General features: G+C 43.2%; 1 protein-coding gene across 2 annotated transcripts in view; it reads left to right on the plus strand.

Annotated features, from left to right (window-relative positions):
* Positions 1 to 1,669: 1,669 nt before the first annotated feature.
* Positions 1,670 to 23,471, plus strand: part of Dhx35 (DEAH-box helicase 35) — a 54,480-nt gene continuing 32,678 nt past the window's right edge. The window contains exons 1-8 of one of the 2 annotated variants that reach the window (XM_048349189.1): positions 1,670 to 1,794; positions 7,348 to 7,481; positions 11,165 to 11,257; positions 13,152 to 13,229; positions 17,749 to 17,853; positions 19,142 to 19,203; positions 20,016 to 20,085; positions 22,917 to 22,976. In XM_048349189.1, coding sequence (XP_048205146.1) covers positions 1,737 to 1,794; positions 7,348 to 7,481; positions 11,165 to 11,257; positions 13,152 to 13,229; positions 17,749 to 17,853; positions 19,142 to 19,203; positions 20,016 to 20,085; positions 22,917 to 22,976 — 660 coding nt within the window. In that variant the 5' untranslated portion in view covers positions 1,670 to 1,736. The remainder of the gene's footprint in view (positions 1,795 to 7,347; positions 7,482 to 11,164; positions 11,258 to 13,151; positions 13,230 to 17,748; positions 17,854 to 19,141; positions 19,204 to 20,015; positions 20,086 to 22,916; positions 22,977 to 23,471) is intronic. The other variant, XM_048349188.1, reaches the window with a different exon arrangement.

A 23,471-nucleotide genomic window follows, 5' to 3' on the forward strand; every position in this document is an offset into this window, starting at 1 on the left:
ACTGTGTCTACCACCAAGGGATAGCTGCTGCTGGCCTTCTCCCTGAGGGGCCACATTTCTGCCTTTTACTCCTTATGTCCACACCCATTGCCATCAGGAAGTAGCCAGAGAGTCTACCCTTTTTCATAATTATTAAAAGACCGAATGTAAGGTCTACCCCCAGGAGGGCTCCATGCAGATACCCCCTTACCTGTTTAAGTCTGTGCCCAGTACCTGTGTTACCTAGGTAAATGGTACACTTGGGAGGCAGTTACCTCCTCCTTCTCTGTGATTACATCCAATCCACCTGGCCATATCTCCTGCCCCTGCCTTGGTCGTTTAGTCCTTCTTTCTGGCCATGCATCATTTTGGCCACAGGGGAGCAGTTTGGGAATAAACTTTTCTCTCCTGCCTGAATACCTCATGGTGTTCTCCTTTTTATCAGCTACCTACTTTTAATAAACCTTACATTTGTCTTCAATGTCTTTACTTGGGCATGATGTAATATTCTTTTCAACGCATCATTTTCTTCAGTAAAAGTGCATAGAGGGGCTAGAAATATGGCCTAGTGATAGTGCTTGCCTAGCATGCATGAAGCCCTGGGTTAGATTCCCCAGCACCACATACATAGAAAAAGCCAGAAGTGGTGCTGTGGCTCAAGTGGTAGAGTGCTAGCTTTGAGCAAAAAGAAGCCAGGAACAGTGCTCAGGCCCTGAGTTCCAGCCCCAGGACTGGCAAAAACAAAACAACCCTGTCCCCCCACCCTCCCATTCTGGAACTTCACAGTTCTTTACAATTAGTGGTCCATCTCTAACGTGTTTCACTTGGAACTCCTTGGCCTACATTAGCTCTCCTATTCGGTGGAATTTCCCCCATGATTCTGGATTGAGGAAGTCAGGAAGCAGTCTTAGAGCACTCATTTCTACATCACATTCCTGGGACTGGAGGACCAGCATTTCACTTGGAGGAAACATGGGCTGCGGCTCTGGCCCAAGTTCTAGCCTCTTTCGGCCCCTCCTCCCCTTTGTTTTCCCGTTAAGTTCTTGTACTATTTCATACGACTTACTGCTTAATAATGAACACTAGTCTCAAGGGTTTATTGAGAATCCACCTCACCCCTGAAAGGATATGTCCCGGCCATCCCAGAGGACCATGCAGAGATAATCACAGACAGGAGAAGAAGGTTCATACGGAGGTTTATTACTGGGGCCCTAATTCCCACCGGAGAGGGAGCTACATGGCGTCTGCCCCTTATCCAGGTGGCAGCTCCTCTCTCTGGGGGTAAAGGGGAAGTAGGTAGGTAGTGAGTAGGAGTGGCTCATTAGGTATGGGATCTGGGGGCTAGTGGGAGGAGCTGAGGACCTGAGGTTAGGGAAATGCTAACAACCCCTACCTTGGGTGGAAAAAACTTGCAGTACCCGGGCACAAAGTAGGCGCCTCAAGTTTGAGGAGCTCTGGAACTCAGGAAGTAGTTGTATTACTACCTTCCAGGTTGATAATAATGAGATTTAAAGGAGAATCAGCACATCAGAGCGAGCAGGTTAATAAGCGAGCAAGCGCTCCAATATGGCGGCCCGGTCACGTGAGCCGTGGGGGGCGGGATAGGAGCCCGTAGATCACGTGGCTTGGAGGGGCGTGGTCTCCACGGCTTTCGGTTCGCCCGGCCCCTCCCCCCCGCCCCCCGCTCCTCGCGTGCCACGCCCCCTGTCCTCTGCGGGAGTGGCGTGCGGCGGCGGCGGCGGGGTGGGGCCTTCCCGATGACCTTTCACCCCAGCATGGCTGCGCCCTTGGGACCCGTGAAGTTCTGGCGACCGGGTAAGGCTCGCGGCGGAACGCTGCGCTGCTGCGGGTGCTGGTGCGGCGGCCGTGTGCCGGGGCCTGCGGACGCGCTCGCTGACGTGACCTCGGCGGGCCGGGAGCCGCCACCTTCGCGCGCGGGTGGGCCCTGCGGGACCCCCGCAGGCTCCGGGGTTTGGCGTGCGCCCCCGGCCTGGGCGGAAACTGTGACCTTGTGGGGGGCCTAGCCGCCCGGGGCGTCGTTTTCGCGATTCGGGTCCGGGTCCTCCCTACCCCGCGAGGTGACGAGTCCTGCGGCGCCCACGCGTGCCCGGTGCCCGCCCGGGGCTGCGTGTGGCCTGACCGGCTTTGGAGCCACGTTGCTCCGGCTCAGAGCTTGGGTTCTGCCTTCCAGGAGCGTGTCCCGCACCCCCAGCCGTGGACTCCCCCCCCCCCCCCGCCCCCGGTGTGAAATGGGCAGAATGCGGAGCGCGGACTCACTTAAAGTGCTCCTCCGAAGGGGGACGCGTGTTCCCTGACGGCGGTTCTTGCCCGTCCCGAACGCCTGCCCGAAAGTCAACCGTGTCGGTTGTACCTTCTTCCTTTCGCAGACTCACAGCGGTCACCCTTACAGAGTGCTTTCTTCTGGCACTTCTGAATCAGCTTTTAAGGAGCACATGTGTGCACCCCTACCACCAGACCATACCAGATGCATTACCCTTCCTCTCTGTCCATCAATTTCTTGCCAAAAGAAAAGAAAAACCCACACGTTTCTCAAGAGTTAAGAGTATCAGCCCCTCCCCCCTTTTAAATCACTTGCTCCTCTGTAGATCTGGATGTGCAAAAGACATTGCAGCAAAAAGTGAAATGAGGCCGGAAAGGTACAATTATAAGAAACGTTTTTCATATTTAAGATGTTTCTCGAAGTTCTGACAACATAAGCCATGGGGGAGACAAACCCAGGCAAGGAATATGTTTAATTCTTATTTACTTGATGGTACTGAGTTTTAACTCCGGGTCTGTGCTTGCTAGGCAGGCACTTTTCCACTGGAGCCACACACACAGATCTTTTAGTTATTTTTCAGGTAGAGTCTTGCATTTGTGGCCTCCTTTGAAGCCGGGATTGCCGGTTTGTACCGACCTACTCAGCTTGTTTGTTGAGATGGGGATCTCAGTAACTTTTTGCCTGGTCTGGCCTTGAATCTCAGTCCTCCCCATCTGTGTAGTACCTGAGATTACTGGTATTTGCCATGTGTTTGGGTGCTTTTTTTTTTTCTTAAGTCTATAGTTTCTCTCTTTTTGGTAGTTTTATGATGAAGCACTTTCAGACACCAGCCAGTTTTCTGAGTTTTCTTTGCAATAAAAACTAAGACCACCTTAGGTAGTTACCTTTTATTTAGTCAAGCATTTCATAACAGGTCAAAATTGTTAAGTACAGTAAAGGTCTGAATGACTTGTTGAAAATAGACCAAGGAGCTACCCTGGAATTACTGTAAGAGTTTTGTTGTTTAGTTCATTGAGAGTATACATACTGAACCTCTAACCCTGTGGTTAGGAGACAAATGAAGGTGGCCAGGCCTCTGCTCTAAAGGTGCTCTCTTTGTGAATTGAATGTAACATTAGCTATCCATTAGGACAGATTTTACATGAGGCAGAATAAGATGGTGGTCAAGAATATGTGTTTAGAGGGCTGGGGATATAGCCTAGTGGCAAGAGTGCCTGCCTCGGATACATGAGGCCCTAGGTTCGATTCCCCAGCACCACATATACAGAAAACGGCCAGAAGCTGTGCTGTGGCTCAAGTGGCAGAGTGCTAGCCTTGAGCGGGAAGAAGCCAGGGACAGTGCTCAGGCCCTGAGTCCAAGGCCCAGGACTGGCCAAAAAAAAAAAAAAAAAAAAAATATGTGTTTAGGAGTTAGGCCTGTAGTGCCCACCTTGGTACATTACCACTTATTAGCTCGGTGACTAGACAGAGGTCACTTAGGTGCTCAGGTCTTGCTTACTCCATTGAAACTCAGCCTAACAGGATTGTTGTGAGGATTAAGTGAGAATAATACTTGAAAGGCTCCTGGCACAAGACACATAGCTATTATAATTACATGGAAGTATAGAAGAGGGAGGGAAAGATGGAATGTGTAGACAAGAAATACTTCATAAAGATGGTACTGTTTTTTCGGAGTGAACATTTTATTTCATGGCAAAGGGTGCAGTATGACAAAGGCAGAATAGGATTTGTGCTTGAAGAGTGTCCAAAAAGCCAAAATAATTGAGTAGTGCAATGGTGTTATGTGATGTGGTAAGATGTATTTTGGGGTGTGGCAGGTAATGAAGCTAAAAAATACGTAGAGACTCACTGAAAGGGCTCAGTGGAAAGTAAAGGGTTTTGATCTTCACTGTTGTTAAGGAATAAGATTATATGGCCAGCTTTGTTTCAGGAAGATGACCCTGGCAGTGGCATAGTGAAGAGCATCTCAGGGTACTAGACCCAGGAGGATGCTGAGAGGAGGACCCAACAATTATTATTTTAAGAGGCAGCTATGGGAGCAGGTGAAGTGAGTAGTGTAATGTACTAATGTTGGATGCCTTGCCCGAGACAGGCAGATAGATTTACTTATTTGTCATTTATTTGTACTGGAGATTAGATTTCGGGACATCAGTGCCTGAGATTTTTCTAGAAAAAGCTTTCACTTGGGGCTGGGAATATGGCCTAGCGATAGAGTGCTTGTCTCGTATGCATGAAGCCCTGGGTTCGATTCCTCAGCTCCACATAAGCAGGAAAAAGCCAGAAGTGGTGCTGTTGCTTAAGAGGTAGAGTGCTAGCCTTGAGCAAAAAGAAGCTGGGGACAGTGCTCAGGCCCTGAGTTCAAGCCCCAGGACTGGCAAAAAAAAAAAAAAAAGAAAAAGAAAAAGAAAAAGCTTTCACTTAATTTGGTAGCACTGATAGATCAGAAGGGACTGTCCCTTTTTGTTTGCTCACACCATTGTTTAATGGTTGCTAACTGTGCCTTGCAAAATAGTTTTGAGTTGACCCATAGTAAGAACTGTATTGTGATGTAGCCACATATATGTAACAGTAATAGTACTGCTTTCTGGAACATACTCTGCTCTGTCTCTCTCTCTCTCTCTCTCTGTGTGTGTGTGTGTGTGTGTGTGTTGCTGTGGATTGAATCCTGGGTCTCAGTGCACATGTACTCTACTAAGCTCCACCATTTGATGTTTTTATTATTTAAAAAGTCCAGGATGGCCCACAACCCCAAGTTTCCTTACTTCTGAAATATGGAAAAGATGTACTGTTACCAGCCCCATTTTACTTTGGAGATATGAAGGTGCTCTTTACTCCCTTTAGCGTAGAGCGTATTGCTAATGGAAAACCACCGTAAACAAAATGGACTATGGGTGGTAAACAGAAGGAAAGCAGCGCTGATGTTCTGGTTTGGTTGAAAGAAGTCTTGTAAGGAGGAGATGAACTTCATGTTGGTTGACAGCAGCTGTGCTTGTACTAGAGGACATAACAGAGTAAGCTGTCCTCTGCGCTATAGGGGAGACAAGGGAGGGACAGGGTAGTGAAGGCAAGCCTCAGGTGCTGTAAACGCTGGGATGGAAGGAAATAAAAGAACTTGCAGGAGTGGTGTTACAATACTCCAGGCACCAGGGGATAGTCTCAGATGTTTTTAGAAGGAAGGGATTCTGGTCAGAAACAGAGCAAAAGAGGATAACATGTTCTTGTTACCCTCTTATCAGCTCACAAGCTGATAAGGGGAGAAAGGGAAGGAAATCCTCCCTGATCCCAGGCTTGTTCTAGGTCTTCTATTTTTTATCTTGTTTTAAGTATTGTGCCAGAACTCAATCTTGAGATACCGAAAAGCCACATTTTGAGAGATTCAATCAGGAGGTTTTATTAGAAACTTGCAGCCTGCAGTGCACTATAATACTGTCAGGAAACTGAACTATGAGGTAATAAAGAAAAAGCAGAAAACAATTCAGCAAACCAGATCAAACTCTAATGGAGAGTTGAAGAGGGACACCATGGTGACCTGAGGAGAGTCAGGAGATACGAGGTATGGTGCAATTGTGGCAGGGGTGGAGGAGCCTAAATCGGGTCATGGTTAGAAGGCAGAGTCACAGGGAGCTTGAGAGTTCAGAGTCTCCTGAGTTCATGGTACAGGTCTGGCAGGTCTGGGAACCTGATGTCCAAAACCCCACCTCATCTGCTTCAAGGAGTCCAGGGTCTATCACCTGGGGGTAGGGAAGTGGGATCTCACCTCTTTAAGAGTTTTCGGAAAGTCCCCATCATCAAGATTCCAGGATGGCACCAGTTAGGCCCAGTAGCAACACAGCAGTGCCCACTTACCTGGGGCTTTTTTGTGTGGCAGTTTTGGACCTCTGGTTCACCACTGTGTTCTTGGCAGTACCTGGAAAAGCAGTGATACTGAGTTTCATTGTGGTTCCTCACTGTTTTCCTATAAATTCCGGTGTATTTCTCAGGAGAGGGGGTTTGTAGCCATTCTCAGATTATTAAAGAGATCAGGGAATGTACGATTGAGCTGGGTGTGCTAGTATGTGCTTATAATCCTGCATCTTTTCATGCTGATCCTCAAGTTTGAACCCATGTTTCTCTCGAGGATTTTTTTTTCTTGGCAGGTTAAAAAAGACTGGTATCTTCAACAGGCTTTGCTACCACATCAGAGTTTGAACTTGGGGCCTGTGCTTACATGGCTGCCGCTCTGCCACTTGAACCATGCCTTATACAAAGGCATATCAATTTGGCATGTCAGTTTGTGGGTATAGTGAATCTTGATCAGTGTTCCCCTGCCCTCTGTTCCAATCTTAGTACCTTTTACAGGGTCTGCTTGTTTCCATGGCATTTATTCATGTACCGAATATCATCTAGTCAGAAGCAAGTAAGCACCAGGCTTGGTGGTACAGCACTGCTCTTAAAGAGACTGGGACGGAGAATCAAGAGTTTGAGGCCAGCCTTGATTATTACAAATGAGGCTCTTCCTTAAGGGGATAAAAAAGTCAGTAAGCATGAGGCAGAGTGGTAGAGCCTGTGCCTGGAGCATTAGTGTGCCCAGCATACTGCAGGTGTTCAGTCCCTCCCCTCCCCCCGTAATGGGGGTTTCCTGTAATGCTTGGCAGAGGAACGGTGGGCCTGAGCTCTGTGCTGCCAGCAGCCTTGCTTCCCACTCTCAAGGAAACCATTCCAGGGGCTTAAAGAGCCTGTGTACAGGTGCAGGAATGGGAGGAGAAAGCCTTTGTGTCCCGGGTTCTGGTTTCTTTTTCACCTGGCTGCCATTCTGTAGTAGCTAGGATTTGCCTGCTTGGTTTCTTTGACTTTTGTTCGAGATTTGACAATGCTCAGTTCTGGGGACCAGTCGGAGCCCACAGCCCGACTGTCTTTGTTGACAGCCAGGAGGCTTTCAGGAAAGGCTTTCCACAGGTATTTTCTTAACTTTTTTTTTTTTTGCAGGGTGGGGGGGGGAGCTTTCTGAAACTTGTTTCTTTCTCCTAGTTTTGTCTTTGAAAATTTATGACCTTTGCATGTTTCCCTGCTTATAGCTTCTGAGTCTGAAAAATCCATTTCTCCTGCAGGTACAGAGGGCCCAGGAGTCAGCATCTCCGAAGAGAGACAAAGTGTTGCCGAAAACTCCTCAACAACCGTTGTTTACAACCCTTATGCTGCTCTTTCCATAGAGCAGCAGAGGCAGAAGCTGCCTGTGTTCAAGGTAGGTGCAGCCGTCTGCTCGGCCCTGGAGTGTATTTTTCCCATTAGATCCTGTATATTAGAAAACAGGAAGAATGGAAATGGCATTGCTTTCCCCCATTTGCTTCTTTCCATTGTGGACAATTCACATATACAGAAGGTAGACAGTAGCACAGTAAACTTCATATCCAGCTTCATTTTATCACCAGCTTGTGGGAAATTTTGACTTTCTTTGTAAAGACGTATTTCTTTAACCAAGAGAAACTGGGAATTGAAGTTGCTTTCTGCTGAGACAGAGATGTGATTTTTTTTTAATATGGGTTCTAGATGCTCTGCAAATCTTGACACTTGACTTGTGTGAAATGATCTGAGTGTCTGTTCAGCTCATGAGAGACCAAGGGATAGGTGTGTTCTCTGAGCACATTCAGAATATGTGTGTTCATGGCGAACTCTGGTCCTTTAGTACCGATGGCCACCGTTGGTTTACAGGATTTTTATCCATTGGTAAGTCCTCATGGAAAGCCCCATGTAGTCAGGAAGCAGGCTCTCAGCCGAAGGTGGGCACATGCTTGGAGCCAGTTACCCTCATGGCTACCTTGGAATGGCCCAGGTGGGTACGGTCAGCAGCACTGCTTCTTCCCTTCTGGAGAGACCTGGGGAAGTTGCCATGTTCTGAGTCCTTTTGTCTAATTGTGCTGGTAATTCCTCATCAGTTTTAATGTGTCCTTTCTCCAAATATGAACCAGTAGTCAACTGAGAGGAGTCTTTGAGCAAAAAAGATAAAAGACAGTGCCTAGGCCCTGAGTTCAAGCCCAGTACTAGCAAAAAAACCCAAAAACAATAAAACCAAAACCAAACTGGGTACCAGTGGCTCATGCCTGTAATCCTAGCTACTCAGGAAGCTGAGCTCTGAGGATCACAGTTTGAAGCCACATCCTGTTCCATTCAAACTAAAATCAACCGTACAAACAGAAGTTGGTAGCAGAGTATGTCCTAGCCTGTTTGAGGCCCTGGGTTTGGTCCCCAGCATTGCACGAGTAACAAAACAGAAGTCTCAACTTTAGCTAATCTAAACTCTCTTTTTCCTGCCTCAGCCTCTTGATTGCTGGTATTATAGGTATGGGCCAACACACCCAGCCTAAAGATTAGCCTTTTTTTTTTTTTTTTGTCAGTGGTGGGGCTTGAACTGGACCTGGATATTATGTTGTCCCTGAGCTGCTTTTGCTCAAGTCTAGTGCTCTACCACTTGAGCCACTGGCCTTTTCTGAGTAGTTTTATTGGAGATAAGAGTCTTATGCCTTTCTTGCCGGGCTGGCTTTAAACCATGATCCTCAGATCTCAGCCTCCTGGGTAGCTAGTGTGCCAGTACTGGGTCTTGAACTCAGGGCCTGGGCACTGTCCCTTATCTTTTCTGCTCAAAGTTGATGCTCTATCAACTGAGCCACATTTTCACTTCTGGCTTTGATGGTTAACTGGAGATGAGACTCAGAAAGTCTCAGACTTTCCTGACTGAGCTGGCTTTGAACTGTGATCCTCAGATCTCAGCTTCCTAAGTAGCTAGGATAATACGTATGAGCCTCCAAGCACCCCACTAAGTCCAGACTCTTTAGCTCTTAATTCAAGCCCTAACTGTTCCTCTCCTAACTCATTTGCAATCCAAACCTAAGTTTTTCATAGTCCTTCTAATAGAGTTTGCATAGTTTGCTTATTTCCATCTTTGCTTTGCTTTTCTTATTTATGTGTCCTAGGATATTTTGGTTGTTCTAAATTTATCTATGTTTAAGTTGTCTCTCAAATTTTCCTTGATCATCTAGCCATCTAGCCATTTCTGTCTGTTCATCTGATAAATTTGCCATTTACAAAATAAATGCAAAGAACTTCAACTTTTATTATCTTCCATGCAAAATAAAGAAACACAGGAGTCCCAGTAGCAAGAGGAGAGCACTTAGACAACAGTTATTCCTGTACCTGCAGTAAGCTCTCCTTTGAATGAATGTGGAAATACAGATTCCTGGGCTCCTTCTGGCCCATTGGGCAGAAACCCCAATAGTAGGAATGTTCAGTATTGACAAATATCCTTTCACATTTAAAACTGCATATGTAGACCCCAGATAATGCCAAATTCAAAACCCCAAATAGCCAGTCACTTGTTCGGCCTCATCCCAGCCTTCTCAACCTCACCACCCTGTTGGTCTGGCACCAGGTGAGCTGAGCGGTAACCAGACAGGGAGTTTGTCTTCAGCCCCCGCCAGGTGGTTATGGAATACCTTCATTACCTTCCGGACCACCAGGCATGACTGTAATCAGCGATGGTACAGACAACACCTGATGCTAAGTAGATAGGGCGTTGTTGAGCTTACCCTGGGCTTTTTAGTAGCTGCAGCAATGTTTTAGCTCCACTGCATGGGGAAACGAGCTGCAGCTGGAATGCATATGGAATCCATGAGTGCTTTATTGTGAGCTTGGATTGAGAGGTACAAATGAAAGTGTATGCTTTTGTTTCTTTTCCTGGGATTTTTTTAAAACAGGATAATCAATGAAAAGCCTTCAAGTTAGGTCATATATTCATGTTGCTGAAAGTTCAAAGTTCTTCTTTGTGTCCATGTTCTCCAGCCTGCCTGCTTCCCTGGAGGCTGCACGGCTAGCACTTTGCTGTCTTGCTTTCCCCTCCCCCCTCCAAGATGATTCACATATAAGCAAGTATAGGGGTATTTATCCTTTCTTTGAAACGATAAATACTGTGCATCATTCACACATTCTGCAACTTGCTTTCTTTCCTTCTATGTTAGTATAAAGAGATCTTTTTTCTTTTTGTGTTCATAGTGAGGCTTGGATTCAAGGCCTAGGTGATATCCCTTTACTCAAGGCTGGTATTCACTTTAGCCACAGCTCCACTTTTGGCTTTTGAGTGGTTAATTAGAGATAAGAGTCTCATAGACATTCCTGCCTGGGCTGGCTTTGAACCAAGATCCTCAGATCTCAGCCTCCTGAATAGCTAGAATTACAGGTATGAGGGACATTTGATCCTTTAATAACCATGACTTATTCCATTGGAGTGCCTTGTGATTGATTTGACCAAATACCTCTTCGGAGTGCCTTGTAATTGATTTGACCAAATACCTCTTGATGAAGATTTAGGTTGTTTGAAGTTTTTTTTTTTTTTTTTTTTTTTTTTGGTCAGTCCTGGGGCTTGGACTCAGGGCCTGAGCACTGTCCCTGGCTTCTTTTTGCTCAAGGCTAGCACTCTGCCACTTGAGCCACAGCGCCACTTCTGGCCGTTTTCTGTATATGTGGTGCTGGGGAATCGAACCCAGGGTCTCATGTATATGAGGCAGGCACTCTTGCCACTAGGCCATATCCCCAGCCCCTGTTTGAAGTTTTGGCTGTCATAAATAATGTAATATTTACACACACACATACTCATACACACATCTTTGTATATACTTTGTATTAGTATGTCTGTAGTGTAATTGCTTATAAGTAAAAATCTTGAATCAAAGACTTGGCTTATTTTGCTGCTTGTAGGTATATAGCATATACCAACAACTAGAAGTACCTGAGAGTTGGAAGTACAGTTTGATGGTTCTTTTGAAAATTTACTTTTCTTTGGAAACAACTCATTTTGCATTGTGGAAAGAGTATTTTTGTTTAAGCCTTCTGAGGCAAAATATGGCTAATGTATAATGTATAGTCATTCTTTTCCAGCTTAGGAATCATATCTTGTACTTGATAGAAAATTATCAGACGGTGGTGATTGTTGGAGAAACAGGATGCGGGAAGAGCACACAGATTCCTCAGGTGAGTGCTCACTGAACAGGGCTGACACTTAGCTGAAGCTGGAAGAAATGGCCTTACTACATTTGTGTTTAAGGTTTCCTCAGTAAATATTTACCTCGGATCTTTACAATGGCACTTTTAGGTCTTATGATTTCCTTGCTTAGTACAAATGTTGACAGTTGTCTGTATTATAATTCTAAAATTGTAATGAATAGCCATTATCTGAAAGGAATAATGGCATTCATCAAAGAGGTGTAATATATAGCTTTTGTTCTCAAGTAATTACAGTTGAAGACGGCTGGGGGTACAGTAAACTACTGTAGCTCCAATAAATATACGCTGTTAGAGCATTATGCATTGCTGTGGAAGAGACTTTTTACTAGAGACCTGGTGTAGGTACGAGTGGACGAAAGGGTCAGGAAAGGCATTGTAGGAGAAACGACATTTGAAATAGAGTTTGGATAACTGGTGAGAGCTCAGTGGGAAGAGAGTCCATTCCAGTGAATACTGTGGTTAGGGTGGAGAAGGGTGGGGTGACGGCAGAGCATGCCTTGAGGCCTTGGCTTGACTGGGGAAGGATGACAGTTAAGGACAAGAATTAAAGGTTTTTCTTCCTCTTTAAAAATTAATTTGTATTCAGTATAAAGTACATGTAGGGTGGGGCCTATGTGGTAACTATACAGCTTGATTTGTTTTCACAAGGAAACACACCTGAGTACCAGCATCCAGATCAAGACAAGAGCATGTTTACCACATAATGTCATGATAGGTGCAGGAGGTAGGGACCGAGATGGTTAAGAAAAACTACTGGCAGACTTTTAAGGAGTCAGGAGCAGGAAGAAGACAGAATATTTTCAGAGTATATTTTTCCAAATATCCGCTAGCCTCCCATGGAGGGCTCTTCCTTTTTCTCCCAGAAACTCAGTTCTCTTTCTTGGAGAGTCACTGCACTAAGCTGGTTGGGAAGCTAAGTTTGATTTATGATGAGGGAAAAATTGGAAAGGCTGAGGCACTAAACATAAATGGAGCAGCTTTTTCTGAATAAACTTTTGCCAGAGTTATATATCTTTTCTTAGAAAATACAACTGATGGAGGCACCAAATACTGTTTTGAAATTTCACAAATTGTATTTGGAAACTAGATGATATTTTTTGCTGGTTCTGTCAAGACAGTAGGCTGTGAAAACAAGCTCTTAGACCAGTTTGTAGTAGTACTGTTGGAAGGCCAAACTTGGGACTACTTAAGCAGCTTGGAGCACTGAAATGGGATTTGCCTCTGACTGTGGTCTCAGATGCCCCACAACACCTACTACCTCTGTCCGCACTGGATCCGATGCATCATTCCGCACTGCATCTGATGCATCATTCAGTTTCTTCCTTGCAGAAATCGTAAGCATGCAACAGAAGACTGAATCACACATTGTGTTGATGTGATTAGCTTCATGGACAGGTTGTTCTATTTATATAGAAATTATGTTTCTTTCACTTAATACTCCACCCAGGAGATTAACTGCATGGGTAAGAGTTTGTTTTTGAGCGATAGGGTTGTATTCTGGTTCGGTGTCAGGGCTTTGGTTTGCTGAGCTTGAATTCCAATTATTAGATGTTTATCAGCTTCCTTGGACAGGCTGTGCGATCTCTCTGGTCCCTCATCTGTTAAGTGGCTGATGCTGCTATATTTTCCTTATAGGATTACTCATGGGGATAACCTGCAAGTCACTCGGCACAGTTCTCATCATTTAGGAAGGTGCCCACTGAACCTTTGTTTAGTGAGACCCCATCTGAGCAAATAAGCCACATGTGGTACCAACCATCATTCCAGCTACACTGGAAGCATAGGCAGCAAGATAAAAAACAAGCATAGTATAACAACAGAAACAAAAAAAATGTATACTCAGTTGTGATTTTGCTTGTAGTATCTGGCAGAAGCTGGCTGGACGGCGGAAGGAAGAGTGGTTGGAGTAACGCAGCCTCGGAGGGTAGCTGCCGTGACAGTAAGTTTTTGCTGAGATTCTGCCTGCGTTTTGTTTTTCCCCAACTTGTTTTCTTATTTCCTAAAAACTGCAAATGAGTAGTAGAAGTTGTTCCTTAAGAATTTTAGTTTAAAAGAACAGTGAATTGAATGTTTGTAAATTAATACCTCTACATTATAAACATTTAAAGACAGTCCTAAGGAAGTAAAAGGAAAACAAATAATTTTTAAAACCTCCCAGATCTTCTAGCACAAGCATTGTACACATTTTGTGAACATCATTTCAAGGTTCTTTTCAACTAAAGATGAGTATCTGGCTGGTTGGACAAAATAATTGTACAGAATGATTATATGTTTACTTGTGTTGAACCTAACAAGAGGAAACAATGAAAATATGTGTAGCTACTGAAGTTTGGATAAATATCTTTAGAGAATTTATTAAAGCTGAGAAGTGAAAAACTCATAAAAATATTACTTAATAACCAAACTATGTTACAGTTCCCTGTTAAAGAAGAGGAAATTTCACATGTTCCGTGTATACCTTCCTTCCTCATTAGTTATAGAAACATTGACACTATTATTTCAAGATTTATAATATGTACTTTTTATATTTAATGTTTTGTATTTTGTTATTATACCCCCGTTTTTGTGGATTTTAGAAACCACACAGAGCCTTTATTGAGGTTTCTTACATTGTTCTTAGAGTTGCAATGTATTCCAGAATTATTTACCCTCTTTATATTCTTGGTCACAATTTCCATAGATGTTTAACCTTAATTCTTGTTTAAATGGATTGAATGCTCAACAATAATTACTTCACATGATTTTGCCTACCCTGAATCTCATTTGAGCATTTTTTTCCTTGATTAAAGTTTTGTGATTCTCATATGGAAGATCTTTGTAGAGAAGTGTGAGGTTCAGTATGGGCTACTTCTTCCTTCCTGTCTTACTTTTTCTGCTTGAATATTCCTTAAGACTTTTTTTGATTGTTGTTGGTTGTGGGGCTTGAACTTAGGGCCTACACACTGTCCCTGAGCTTTTTTGCTCAAGGTTAGCACTTTACACTTTGAGCCATAGCTCCACTTTTGGTTTTCTGGTAATTGGAGATAGAGTCTCATGGACTTTCCTGCCCGGGTTGGCTTTGAACTGCAATGCTCAGGTTTCAGCCGCCTGAATAGCTGGGTTTCCAGGTGTGAGCCACTAGCATCTGGCAAGACTATTTTTTTTTTTTCATTAAGAATCTTGACATATCTTGATGTTGATTGTGCTGTTTCATTTTTCCTAAATATGGAAAAACTTCAATATTGAGGTTCAAATCTTTCTTTATGTCAGGTGAATTTTTTTCTGTCATATCTTGGTATAGTTTTCTGTTATAATTATTTTATTCTCTTAAGAAGAGCACTGCTTAAATACATGGTATACCTCCTTTGTCTATTTGTATTACTGATCACTGCTTTTAGAATCTGCTCCTCTGTAAGGTTTTGTGGAATTTGTCTATCCACAGTGTTCTTGTGTTCTTTTTTTTTTTTTTTTTATGGTCCTGGCCATCAAACCCAGGATCTTACTCTGTCAAGCATTGCTTACACTTCAGCACTGTTCATGTGTTTTTAGTTCAATGAATCCTATTTGGTTTCTTTTGAGTCTCACAATTACTTCCTTGTCTTAAAGAGAATTGCACATTTAGAATGGAAGGAGGTAGTGTAATATATTACGAAACTGTGCCATAAGCAAAAACATCCAGAAGACAGCATGGTAGTGTGTGTGTGTGTGTATATGTACACACCCTGTTTCCTTTATATTAATTATACGAAGTAAGGGGTTTCATCATGACATTTCCATGTATGCATATAATGTACTCTGATCATAATCGCATTCTCCCTTTGTTTACCCTTCACCTTCACATTCCAGTAGTCCCACATGAACTGTTTTTTTATTAGCACACAGTAACTATACAAGGTTGGAAGGTCATTGTGACATTTTCTTGAGTGTAAACAGTTTATTCCAGTAAATTCTCATTCCCTCTGAAAACAATCTCAGAGGCCAGAAGTAGATGCATAAGTGGTGCTTGATCTTTGTGAGAGGTTGTCCGTGAAGAGCGCTCTAACTAGCTTCACCAGCTCCAAGTTTGACTTCCAGACCAGGCCCTCCTCCATGAGAGATTGAGAGCAAGCTGAGCATCTATCTGCCCCTAGCTCCACACTCAAGGATGCTAGTGTATCTTGTCCACCAGTGTATGTTGACCAGGTAAGGAAAGCTCAGGACCTAGCACTTCTGTGTAGTGCTCAGTGATTGGTTTTTCTTTATCTACTAGGTGGTCTTGAGCTTGCTAGAAAAGCTTTCTACTGCTTGAGCCCCATCTTAGTTTACTTTTTTCAGATAGAGCCTAATGGTTTTATCTAGGCTGGCCTTAGACTGTGATCCCCCTGCCTTCACCTTCTGAATAGCTAAGATTACTGATATACACTAACATCCCTGGCTTGTTTTTTTTTTTTTTTTTTTGGGCCAGTCCTGGGGCTTGGACTCTGGGCCTGAGCACTGTCCCTGGCTTCTTTTTGCTCAAGGCTAGCACTCTGCCACTTGAGCCACAGCGCCACTTCTGGCCGTTTTCTGTATACGTGGTGCTGGGGAATCGAACCTAGGGCTTCATGTATGGGAGGCAAGCACTCTTGCCACTAGGCCATATCCCCAGCCCCTCTGGCCGTTTTCTGTATATGTGGTGCTGGGGAATCGAACCCAGGGCCTCATGTATACGAGGCAAGCACTCTTGCCACTAGGCCATCTCCCCAGCTCCCCTGGCTTGTTTTTGAGATAGGATCTCAAGTTAACTTTGCCTGGGCTGGCTTTGACTATGATTTTCCTCCCAAGTAGCTAGGATTACAATTGTGGGTCCAGCCCTGGATTTTTTGTTTTTGTTTTTGTTTTCTTTAGTTTCTCTCTCTCTGTATATATTAGGAATGTCAGAAAGTAATATTTGTCTAGCCATTTGATGAGGTTATTAGGAACAAAATGTAAATGATAGAATTAAAAGTCTATGAAAAAACAGAATATAACCCTATGTGATTATAAATGATGGAGTTTAAAAAATTTTGAAAATAAAACTTTACTACTTATTTACTGATTAGCTAAGATGTAGGGTCTTGTTTATATTCCAGTCTGGGCTTGAACTTGGGGAAGTCTTTCTGCCTTAGCCTTCTAAATGCTGGGATTATAGACATGCCCAGCTGAAAACAGTTTTTAATGCAAATTTATATAGTGCAAATAGAGAAATCACAAGAATTAAGAAACATGGCCTTTTCTCTATAGATCCCCTGAGACTTTATTTATTTTCTTGATGGGTCATGGGGCTGGGCCTGGGCACTGTCCCTGAGCTCTTCAGCTCAAGTTTAGCACTCTACCACTTGAGCCATAGAGCCACATCCGGTTTTCTGGTGGTTAACTGGAGATAATAAGAGTCATCATGGACTTTCCTGCCCAGGCTAGCTGGCTTTGAACTGCGATCCTCAGCTCTCAGCCTCCTGACTAGCTAGGATTACAGGCGTGAGCCGCCAGTGCCCGGTGAATCACATGGTTTTATGAAGAGTATTGACCAACTTAGTCTCATTCCTATAAACCTAATGTCTCAATAGGCTCCTACAGACAATATACATTGTCTGTACCATTTCCTGGGATTTGTAGTATAGTGGTATTTAGGGTTAACTCAGAACAATAACAACAGCAAAACTGCCTGACGAAATGCTGGTTATGGAGAAATACAACCTCTAGAGGTCGAGCTGTGTAGGATGAATTTCTGGTTTCATATGATGTTTTGAAAGACTATGTGGTGGTGTAGATTTGGCCTGCCAGAGCTGTAATTTCAAGTCACTAGACAAAGCTTCTTCTGATCTTCATGTGCTCTTCAATTTCTTAAACAGTGATGGGCAGATAACACAAAGCGAGCTTGGCTGAGAGGACTGAGTGCAGGGAGTCTCACAGAGCCAGAATGGCTGTGTCAGGAAGCTCTGCCTCAGAACACCTCCTGTGGCAGCCGTGCTCCAAACTAGGGCTCAGGAACTCCAGACGAGGGGTAGGGTAGGGGTGAGGGGTGTGCGTGCATGTGATGGAAGGCCAGTGGAGGCCTGCCTCACCTGGCTTGATGTGCTGGCTCCCTCGAAGCCTCTAGTCTTACCTCTTTCTTTTAATTCTGCAGTTATGTAGTTAGGTAGTGAATGTGAACATTTTTATTGTCTTTTAAATTAAAATCAATGATAAACATTGTTTTTTAAGATTTTCCCCAATATCATGATAGCCAGATATATGCATATATCTATATCTATATCTATATCTATATCTATATCTATATGTATATCTGACTGACCTGGAAGCAGGATATATATGTTAGTACTTGACATAGTTTTTACACTGTTCTCTCACAATCTGCCTTTTGTCTCTTCCTTTGCCATTGTGCTCATATACTAGTTAGTGCTGACCTTTAGGCTCTGTAATACGTACTCTGTGCAGTAATTTCTATGTCTCTATTTTCAGCATGATCTTTCTTCCCAAAGGTTGCAGGGAGAGTAGCCGAGGAAAGGGGTGCAGTGTTGGGCCACGAGGTGGGCTACTGCATCCGCTTTGATGACTGCAGCAACCCGCTGGCGACAAGGATTAAGGTGAGGTGCTCCAGCCGCTTTTCATGTTGCCCTCGCTGGTGAATAGGACAGAAAAAAGGACATCAACCTGGTCCTTGTGGACATTAGTCTACTAGGAAATACAGAGCTCATTGAAAGAGTTCATTTGAATAGTAGTCCAGAAAGAAACTCTGAAGTTGAGCCCTTAGCCTACAGAGGAGAAGGTTGAGGGCCTGGGAGGGTGAATGACTGACCTCTTATGATAAGCTTCTCAGTCATAGTGCCATCACTCCAAGTTGCCATTTCTTATACATGTTGCTCTTTCCCAGTGACTCACATACATATCTAAGTATTGAAATAATCTTACCAGTTTAAAAGCCGAATGGAATAATAGAAATTGATACAGCATAGAACTTATAAATGATGTTTTCACTAGTCAGTTGGCCTAGTTTTACATGATAATGTAATTTATCTGTGTCTTAGTTGACCTAGTTGCTAATATTAAAATAATTATTACCAATAACATTCAGTGTATGATCAACCCAGCAGGGTGTCTGTTTAGCACTATGCTAGAGTCAGTTGTACTCTGATGGTGCAGTAAAACAATGAACATATGCTCTGATGAAATGAAGATTGGTCGTTAGATTATCAGTTCTCACTCCTGCAACAGAGGAAAGTTGAAAATAATCAGAGGAGTGATTTGTAAACATGGAGCCTGTTCCAAGCTTGTGTAATTTCTTCCCTTTGACATGCATTTTTCCAGGCGAAGGCAGTGTTCATCTATGCCATCAAATAGATGGAAACTAGCTTGTTTTCCATGGGTTAGACAAGCACATGCTTCTTAGGCCTTCACAAGAAGTTTTTGAGTTCAATCTGGCAGTAACTTCCAGATGCTTGGTTCCTAGTGGTTTTTCACTTTCCCTCCCATGTGTGCATGTAGCTGTTGTGTGCCAGGGTCAAGCAAAGTATGGTGGAAAAATGTCCTGCTCTTAAAATTTGGCACAGGAGAGGGCTGGGAATATGGCCTAGTGGTAAGAGTGTTTGCCTCATATACATGAAGTCCTATGTTCGATTCCCCAGCACCACATATACAGAAAACAACCAGAAGTGGTGCTGTGGCTCAAGTGGCAGAGTGCTAGCCTTGAGCAAAAAGAAGCCAGTGACAGTGCTCAGGCCCTGAATCCAAGGCCCAGGACTGGCAAAAAAAAAAAAAAAAAAAAAAAAATCGGCACAGGATTGTACTTCAACTTAACAAAATTGCCCTTGAACTTGAAGTCATTCACTTATGTTTCAATACGTTTTTTTAAAAACTTGTGTCTTTACTTTTTAGTTTCTTACTGATGGGATGCTGGTGAGGGAAATGATGGTTGATCCGTTGCTAACAAAATACAGGTAAGCATGACTTCCCTTTCTCTAATGTTTCCAAGTGTACAAGTAAATTGAGAAACATTTGTGTTTGTAGCTGAGATTCATGTATGTTTAGCTGTCCAAAGCTTTTTTCTTGACCATGGCTGTTCTGACCCTTGGCGATGTTCTCAGAATTTAGGTAGCTTTTTTTTTTTTTTTTTTTAACAGACAACCAAAAATCCAGCACAGGGAAATCCCTGTTACTGTTTAGAAACTTGTTTACTTGCCCTTTTTGTTTAAGTGTTGCCACTCTGCCACTGTAGAACGGTGGTGACTTACAGTCACCAGCATGGTTGAGAACTCCCTCCCTGCTTAGGGTTTTGAATGTAACAGAGACCAATTTATTTCTTTCTCATCAATCACTCTCTCCCTTCTTCTGTGTCATCCATTATGGTATGTAGCTTTGAGATTGTCTCCTAGGCTCTGTATTCTGGGAGAGAATGTCCCGTTTGCCTAGTTAATGTGTGTGATAGCTCTGGTCACCTCCCTCTTGGGCTGCTTATTAAGCTTAACAGTCTTAAGATGGTTGATCCTTATTCTGATTTTTATGTGTTCTGTAGCATTATAGATTTTATGTGCCATTGAAAGTCCAGTATTAAATCCTATTGAAATTTAGTCTGGGTGGTAGAGTTCTTTAAAGATAGCAGGTAGTCACTTTCTCCACCAAGATATGTTGAGGTCGCCCTGCTTATTGGTAGGAAGTGATTACAGGAGGGCTGAGTACCCCTTTGTTGGACTGGATGAGGTTGTAGAGGTGTCTGTTTTGATGATCACTGCAAGCAATCTCTGGTTCCTAGTGTCATCATGCTGGATGAAGCCCATGAGAGGACTCTGTACACGGACATTGCCATTGGCTTGCTAAAGAAGGTACGGCTCCTCCCCTAACCTTGGCTTTTTGTACATGGACATTGCCATTGGCTTGCTAAAGAAGGTATGGCTCCTCCTCTAGCCTTGGCTTTTTGTACATGGACATTGCCATTGGCTTGCTAAAGAAGGTACGGCTCCTCCCCTTGCCTTTGCTTTCTGTATTTTTGTTGTGTTACCAACTTGGGAAAATAACTGCAGTAAGTTTGAAAATTCAACAAAGCATAAGGAAAAAAAAAACCCCATCCATTATCCCACCTATTTAGAGAATATATCCCTGATAACCTGCTGTTAGTATGTTTCTTCTTTTTTTCTGAGTGTGATTTTGTGTTTTTGTGCTAATTTATATATTGCAATTTCTCTTACTATCTGGATCATTTCTGCACCATTAAATATTCTTTGAAGAATGGCTACATATCACCTATCTCTGCCATAAAATGTGCAACTCTTTCCATACTGTTAGGCATTTTATGTGGCTTTCAGGTTTTATGTATTGCAAGTATGGTTGTAGTAAATGCCTTTTAATTAGATATGTTGCATTTTTGTTCTTTTTTTTTTTGGCCAGTCCTGGGCCTTGAACTCAGGAACTGAGCACTGTCCCTGGGTTCTTTTTGCTCAAGGCTAGCACTCTGCCACTTGAGCCACAGTGCCACTTCTGGCTGTTTTCTATATATGTGGTGCTGGGGAATGGAACACAGGGCTTCATGTATACAAGGCAAACACTCTTGCCACTAGACCATATTCCCAGGCCCCTTTTCTTTTTTAAAGCTATTTATTGTAAAGTTTTCAAGCCTACTCCAGAGGAGATGGAAGGTTGTAATGGCCTCTGGGTGCCCGCTATCTGGCCCCAAGGATCACAATAAATGGGCAAGCTTGCCTTGCCTCCACTTTCTATTGTCTGATAGGTTTTTTTCTGGACAAATTCTCAGTGACAGGAGTTCAGAAAACAATAGTAGATCAGAGTGATTTAGAGCTTGGGCCCTGGACAGAGCTGCTGGGTTCAGATTCTGACTACCATATGTACCTATCTCTATAATAGGGATATTAAAGTTTGTATCTGTGCTGCTATACTTCCTGTATGGCAGCCTTTAGCCACTGTGGCTATCTAGATTTAAATTAAGATGGAATAAAATAAGTCAGCTTGCTTGCCACACTGGCCTTGTTTATTCCATGGCCTTTATATAGCCTCCTATGGCCAGTGGCTGCTTCATTAGGGGGTGCAGACTGAAGAGCAATCTGCTGGTCAGAGTTGTTCTGCATCATTTGTTATTAGGCTCAAATGTGGAAACATGAAATGCTCAGAATAGACAGCATCACTACTTGACCACGTAGGACCTTTGTAGATGTAAGAAAAAGGTGCCTTCTCAGGGAGTATATCAGAGCTAGGTGAGGGGAAGGTGGATTTGATTTTAGATTCTCCTAACCTGTTTAGCTAGGTATCTCTGTTGTGCTTATGCATGGCTGTATGCAAGTTCTGTAGTATAGCGTGTAACTTAGAATATGTGAGCTGCTTTTGCTAATGTTATTCTCTGTATTTTTTTCCTTGGCCAAAATGAGACGTTTGATATGAGGAATTTTCTTATCAGGTTATTACGTTTTCAGGAATAATAAGACCAAGAGGGTCCATTTTCTCTGCATCTTTGCACAATACTTGAGTATTAGCCATAAAAAAAAAATCCTTGTGGTGTGGTAGGTGAAAAATAAATCAATCTTCATTGTTGCTAGGTATTTTGTTCAGGTTTATTTGATTATTTTCCTCTACCTGTTAACCATTGGCTTTTTGAATAACTATAATTCTATTTTGATGCTATCATTTGTTATGTCTTTGCTTTTTTTTTTTAGTGCCAGTCCAGGGGCTTGAACTCTAGGTCTGGGCACTGTCCCTGAGCTTCTTTTGCTCAAGGCTCGTGCTCTACCACTTGAGCCATAGCTCTATTCCTGGTTTTTATTTTTTAAAAATTATTCTTATAAAGGTGATATCCAGAGGAGTTACAGTTACGTAAGTCAGGCAAAGAGAACATTTATTTCTGGAAAATGTCACCGTTTGCCTGGCTCTCTCCACATCTGGCTTTTTTGGTAGTTTATTGTAGATATAAGAGTCTCATGGAGCTGGACTCTGGTGGCTCACACCTGTAATCCTAGCTACTCAGGAGGCTGAGATCTGAGGGTTGAGGTTCAAAGCCAGTCCCGGCAGGAAAGTCCTCATGAGACTCTTATCACCAATTAACCACTTAAAAATCGGAAGTGGTGCTGTGGCTCAGAGTGGTAGACTGCTAGTATTGAGCAAAAGAGCTCAGGGATAGTGCTCAAGCCCTGAGTTCAAGGCCTTTGACTGCCCCCCACATACCCACACACACCCCAAAAAAAGAGTATCTTGGACTTTCCTGGCTGGGCTGGCCTTGAACTGTGATCCTTACATCTCAGACTCCCGTGACTAGGACTATAGACATGAACCACCAGTGCCCAGCTTATGTCTTTCCTCTTTGACTGTTATACATAGATTCAGGCTGTCTCGGGAGCCACGTGTCAGGAAAAAATGGTTCTATTTTCAGTAATCTCACATTGAGGGCTTAAAAGCTCCTTTATATATTTTGTATAAAACTTTTCTTAGCCTGGTATTTCAGAAAAATCCTACATTTGCAAAACTAGAAAGAATAGTACGATGGCCCCATTTTCATATGACTTTACTAGTTTGTGGTGGTTTTGTTGATAAGCTCCCTTTCCTCCGAAAACTTTTTTCCCATGCTGTTATTTTGAAGTAACTTTTAGTATCAGATTATTCCCCCTATACATATTACACTGTTACCCTGGCTTTCTAATATCTTATTTTTTAGATTCAGAAAAAGCGAGGGGACCTTCGGTTGATTGTGGCTTCAGCTACTCTGGATGCAGAGGTGAGAGAGCCTTTCCCTCCTTACCCTCCCCCATAAACACTGGGATTTTTGGACACGGCCTTGGGAAGGCTCCTCCAGCAATCACTCATCTTTGGCAGAGTGGCCTTCCTTCTGGGGCCATCTGTTGTCCTAGATTCCACCAAATCATAGGATGTTCCTTTTTAACTGTGGGTGGAAATTAGCCTGTAATTAGCTAAGAGAATTTATGATTACCTACTTGTCTTGTTTCTCTACATGCTGTCTTTCTACATGGCCGCGTTTACTTATTTATTTTTTACTTCTTTCAGTGTGAAGCTGCATTTCTTAATTTATGACCATAGCATATATGTTTAGACTTGTGCAATTGGAGCTTACTCTGTACACATATCCATATATAAATATAATGTATATGAGAGAGAGTGTGTAATGGGGCCTGAATTTAGGGCCTTGTGTTCTTGCTTGGCCTTTTTGCTTAAGGACTGCCATTCTACCACCCCGATTCTTTATGTTGATTTT

The sequence above is a fragment of the Perognathus longimembris genome, chromosome 6, assembly GCF_023159225.1.
Source record: "Perognathus longimembris pacificus isolate PPM17 chromosome 6, ASM2315922v1, whole genome shotgun sequence".
NCBI classification, from domain to species: Eukaryota; Metazoa; Chordata; class Mammalia; order Rodentia; family Heteromyidae; genus Perognathus; species Perognathus longimembris.